The 6,000-nt window shown below is 40.3% G+C and overlaps 1 protein-coding gene across 1 annotated transcript in view; it reads left to right on the forward strand.

The window, feature by feature from the left end:
• Positions 1–2,516, forward strand: part of slco4a1 (solute carrier organic anion transporter family, member 4A1) — a 109,645-nt gene extending 107,129 nt beyond the window's left edge. The window contains 5 exon segments of the mRNA XM_034213001.1: positions 496–671; positions 1,425–1,489; positions 1,615–1,763; positions 2,030–2,074; positions 2,076–2,516. Coding sequence (XP_034068892.1) covers positions 496–671; positions 1,425–1,489; positions 1,615–1,763; positions 2,030–2,074; positions 2,076–2,201 — 561 coding nt within the window. The 3' untranslated portion in view covers positions 2,202–2,516.
• The last annotated feature ends 3,484 nt before the right edge of the window (positions 2,517–6,000 follow it).

Below are 6,000 nucleotides of genomic sequence, written 5' to 3' on the forward strand. Positions count from 1 at the left end.
TGTCCCCAAGAGACAGAATATAACACATTGTGCACTTTTAAGAATAATCTGAGGAGATGTTGGAAACATTGCTTTATATCTGTGCACATTATTTCAACAAAAAAAAGTAAAGAAGTGTTTCTTAAAACATATGGACTTTGGATCTATGAGAAAATAAGAATCAAATTGAGCTGATGCTCTCATTTTATAGACGAGTGCTTCAGTATGTGTATATGCACTGTGTATTGTACACAAGAATATTTCTTTCTTTCAAGAGAGCAGCATATTAGAACTAATTGTGTGTGTGTGTGTGTGTGTGTGTGTGTGTGTGTGTGTGTGTGTGTGTGTGTGTGTGTGTGTGTGTGTGTGTGTGTGTGTGTGTGTGTGTGTGTGTGTGTGTGTGTGTGTGTGTGTGTGTGTGTGTGTGTGTGTGTGTGTGTGTGTGTGTGTGTGTGTGTGGTGTGTGTGTGTGTGTGTGTGTGTGTGTGTGTGTGTGTGTGTGTGTGTGTGATTCAGGTGTACTCAGGATGCAGCTGTGTGGTGGGAAATGTGTCGAGGGCCGAGGAGGGCTTGGCTCTGAGAGGGAAGTGTGTAAGCTCCTGCCACCACATGCCAGCCTTCCTCTCCTTCCTCTTCATCATCATCTCCTTCACCTTCCTCTGTAGCATCCCAGCACTCACCGCCACGCTCAGGTGGGCGCCACAGTGAAGCCATAGAGGAAGAAGATTGCTTGTACTGTATATTCTGAAACTGTTCAGTTTGCTTTTGTAAACTAACAGAAAAAAAACGTACTGACACTTACTTCACTTTCAGAACACTCAGAGGGACCACAGTGGTATTTGATTAAACTACATGTATATGTATAGTACCAGTCAAAAGTTTGGACACACTTTCTCATTCCAAGGTTTTTATTTATTTAATTGTTTGTACATTGTAGATTAATACTGAAGACATCAAAACTATGAAAGAACACATATGGAACTACGTAGTAAACAAAAAAGTGTAAAACAAACCAGAATATGATTTATATTTTAGATTCTTCAAAGTAGCCCCCTTTTGCCTTGATGACAGCTTTGCACACTCTTGGCTTCCCTCAGTCAGCTTCATGAGGTCGTCATACTACATAATTCCATAATGTGTTCTTTTATAGTTTTGTTATTAATCTACAATGTAAAAAATGTAAAACAAATTTAAAAACCTCAGAATGAGAAGGTGTGTCCAAACTTTTGACTGGTACTGTATATATTTAGTTTCTTTGAAGAAGGACATTGGGAAAATAGAGCCTGAATCTTAGATTCAATCACTGTCATTGCATGTTCTCAAGGAGCCTCAGAGCCCTTCTATTTTTTTGGGGAAACGCTGCTGTTTCAAACTGTTAATCAACTTGATTGTAATGAAGTTTTAGATCCATGATACCAGTGTGTCTGACTAAATGTTTTGTGTAGGTGTGTGCCGGACAGCCAGAGATCCTTTGGACTGGGAATCCAGTGGATCGTAGTGCGCACCTTAGGTAGGTCCTCTTTTTCCTTAAGTTCCTTTTACTGTAAAAGAATCCCATCTAAATGTTAGAATTCTCTCTACTTTCTTTCAACCCAGAAGCCATGAGATTGAATCTGTGCTGTTGTCTCCCCACAGGTGGTATCCCAGGACCCATAGCCTTTGGCACTGTGATCGACATCTCCTGCTTGCTGTGGCAGGACAGGTGTGGCGAGCAGGGCTCCTGCTACCTATATCACAACTCAGCCATGAGCCAGTACACACTGATAGCTGGAATTATCTATAAGGTAATTTACATAGCTACATGCCATTTTACATTCAACCAACTTTTTTGTATTTGTACAAGTTGCATGTGAGGTAAAATACAGTATATCTGCTCACCTCCAAGTCAATAACAATGCATTGTGCTTTAGGGACTGCTAAGCTAATCACCTGTGGGCTTTTTCGGTAAAAAAGCAAATAATGTGCTTCCTAAAATGTAAGTGAATCAGTTTCTGTGTACCATTCATCTGGCTTCCCCTCATCACTTCTATCATCTGCTCTCTGTCTTTAGGTTTTAGGGATAATCTTCTTCTTGTTAGCCAGCATCCTGTACCAGCCCCCCCCCTGAGTCGCCTCAGAGCAGCTGTGAGAGCACGGACCACGGGGGGGGGGAGCTGAGTGACCTGCCTGTCAAAGACCTGCCTGAAGACGGCGTCATTGTCAACCTGCACGCCAGGTTATGACCTCAGAGCCCCCCCCACCCCTGCGTCTCTGCCTGACTGTGTGTATGCTTGTGTGTTTCTAGGTTCTGCAGTTTGTGAACGTGTGTTTGGGTGGTGATGGGGGGTGCTTCCTTTGTACCAACAGCCTTCTCTCAGCCATAATGTCACCCCCCCAACATACACATGTGCATGCAAACACATGGAATCACACAAATGTACAAGATAACTGAAATACAGACACACAAACCACAAACAGCCCCAGGATGCCTTCATGCACATCTCTCTCTCTCTCTCTCTCACACACAAACACACACACACACACACACACACACACACACACACACACACACACACACACACACACACACACACACACACACACACACACACACACCCATTCCCGTTAGAATATTTTTTCGCCGGTCAACATGTCCGTTAAAGTTTAAATCTTCCGGACAAAATGAGAAAAGTGCCGGTCAAAGGTCTTTGTTATTTATTGAGCTTTAAAACAAATGATTCGATATTAAACAAACTAATTATAGTAGATTAACTACATTATTCAAAAGTGAACAGTAATTTACAATAACACTGGAATAATAAACGGAGCGCTCTCTCCCTCTCCTGACAGCCCGTCAGTATCATGCAGCTCGCGGATCAGTAATGAGTGACCCGACAGTAAAACTAAACATATCTATAACTAGTTACGGTAGTTTGAGAGGTCATTAAAATAGCTACGTGTGATATTCTAACCTGAAGTGTGTTTTGTCCGCTCACCGCTGCATGTGATTATGCAGAGCTGCGTGTCGACTCGTCAGCAGCAGCTGATCTCTCTCTCCCGTCAGATTAGACTTCACTCGCGTTTATGTCCATATCGATCAGATCCAGCTAGTTCTAGCTAATGATAGGACTACCTGCTTATTAAAAGACACCTAAACAATAAGCGTCGCTATGCAACTGGGTGAGGCCGCAAAGTATAGCGCAGCATTATGCATTTGTTTACATGCCCACCGGAACCCCGAGGCATTACCAACAGATCAACGCACAATCAACCCATACAGGACATCTCTTTCTCCACATTAAGTGTTAGACATTAGAATTGACTATTCTTGTCTGTCACATACTCTTTTGTCTGTCACATAAATGGTGCAAGTTGCGCAACTGATGTGGTATTGCGCTAAGTGGAAATTATTTTGAACGGAAACTTTGACCGGAGAGATTTAGATTTACCGGTCTTCAGCATATTTTACCGGCTAACAGGAACTCTGACACACACACACACACACAGTTAGTTCTAACATGCTGCTCTCTTGAAAGAAAATGTTTTTCTTTGACAAAACTTGTGTATGTACTTGTGTATGTACTTATGAGCGTTCTCACTCCTACTTTGTCAAATACGACAGCTTGGTAAACGGCCTAAGGAATAAAACTATGAGGCTTCTCTTACTCCCCTAGCGTCAGTTTTGCATGTGCAGGGCTGCATGTAGTGGCCAAAGAAATGATAAAACGATCGAAGGAGGTATTATAATAATTATCATTACAAAATGTTATTAATGTACTTTCACATAAAAACAGAACACATTTATGCACACAGAGAATGAAATAAACTAAAAACCAGCAACTGAAACATACCTAAACAAAAACAGAATAAATGTAAATTCTAAAAAAAGAGGATTCTAAAAAGTGATTAAAAGGACGTGACAGAGATTTCAGCTCTGATCTCCTCAGGCAGGCCGTCAGAGGCTCTGTCTCCTGTTTGGACCTTGATCGACCCGGAGCGGCGCTTCTGAGGATCTCAGGCTGCGGGAAGGGATGTAAAGCAACAGGAGGTCAGATGAATAACTGGGGCGAGGTCTCTCTTGGGTTGTGAGTAATTAATAGAAACTTCAAATAGATTCTTAAAGCAACAGGTAGTCTGTGTAGCAAGGCTCCGTGCGAGGAAGTCAGTAGGCCCCGTGTGAAAAGTGAAAACGTCCTTGTTTAGAAGGGGTGGATTGGTCAAACAAACACAGAACTGTCACCCAAAACACTGCTGTTCATTTCCAAGGCTTAACAGAAATGTTGTCAAAATGCACTTGTTTTATACTTATGTAACCCACATTACTTACTTAACTTACGTACATTACTTATATGATATATGACTCCAACCATTATAACAAAGTAGTAACATCGTGTACTTATGTAACAAAAGTACTTTATTTTAAGTCGAACAATGATCTTTTCCTAAACCTAGCCAAGTAGTTGTGTGGCCTAGTAATAACGTAATGTATTTAACTTAGATCACATACGTGACGTCAAGTTTACTACCTGTTTAAGTCAATCGTATTGCCCTGCACGTTTAAAAAGAGGTTATATAAGTAGCAATTTAGTACAATTGTTGAATTTACAAGCGTTCGTATTTGACTAGTTGGGACTGAGAACAGGTTGCAATGCCACTCAAGTTGTTCACAACGATTCTACAGATAACTGAATACTATGTTCAATCATTTCAAATGACTTTTCAGAATGTAAGTCTGATGGAAAAAGACATGAAACTGACACACGTGTTATTGTATGCCATGTGTATGAAGCATTTATGAAAAAAAGGTTTTTATATCAATCCACTTTTTCTGTTCTTTCCCCATTACTGGAAGATAGTTACACTGCTTGATTCCCCCCCAGAGATAAAGCTATGGTATACTGTATGAGATCTCCAGGCCAGTCATAGTGAAAGCCAAATCATGTCATATCATATGTTATATTTTAAGCCAAGAGTATCTAAAATTACTAATATTAGTATAATGTGAATACCAGGTCACAGTACAGCAGCAAACAGATACAGTAAGCACATGTGTATTTTTGATTATCTCTTGGACACATGTAAAAGAGATGTATGACCACTAATTGGCTTGCATTTATTAGTAGTAATACAGAGAAGAAGAAAACTACAATGCGTTGAAAAAGATCTATATACTGACATACTGCACTGCTCGCTAGAGTTTAACAGAAAGAGCTTTGACGCTTCTCTTTCATAGAAATTGCACAGCTGCACTTTAAAACAACACAAAAACACTGAGAAGCTTGGAAAGTACGTTTGGACACGATAAAGGCTTGTTCACACCAGCGTTTAAAATGGCAATTGTGCACCAAAATAAAATAAGACCTATGGAATATCAGCAACTGGTTCGCTGGGCTGAGTTAAAGTGTTGAGGAAACAGGAGGCTGAAGGATCATGACAGGAAAATATGTTGTCCTTTTTCATACCTGCAGTTCCAAAAGTTGGAAAGTTAGTTGTTCCAAAACAAAAGTAATTAGGTAAGGATGGCCTTGAGTGAGGTGAGGGTCCGAAGCAATACCATGTAGTTCTATGTAGCTATCGTAGTGTTGGCTTTCACACAGAGATGAAGCAAAAACAGAACTGTTCCAGAAGTAAGAAAGCCTTATTCAAAATGCCGTTGACATTTTTAATAGAATAAATCAAATGGGGACCTCTATCCACTGTGGAAAAACCTAACCCTGATCATAGCGATTCCATAAGTGACACAATTTGAACATTTGAAATGCTGTGAACGAGCCTCTGAGAGGGATATTCTGGGATTTAGCTTGAAGTTTGAGCTGCCAAATGCAATGCACAACTGGCATGAGATGCAGTTTAACAGGTGAGCAGTTATTTGGACCTAATTATCACTGTACTGTACTGAAAGTACACAAATGTGCCAAAGCAGCCTTGCCTAACAACTCTTGTGTTTTATCTTTTTAACCATTAACTTTATTTATGCAAATTATGTATTTATAATATTTCAGCACATATTTGTTTTGTTTTTGCATTCACTGTGCGATGATA

Source organism: Gymnodraco acuticeps, unplaced genomic scaffold (genome assembly GCF_902827175.1).
Source record: "Gymnodraco acuticeps unplaced genomic scaffold, fGymAcu1.1, whole genome shotgun sequence".
Classification (NCBI taxonomy): Eukaryota; Metazoa; Chordata; class Actinopteri; order Perciformes; family Bathydraconidae; genus Gymnodraco; species Gymnodraco acuticeps.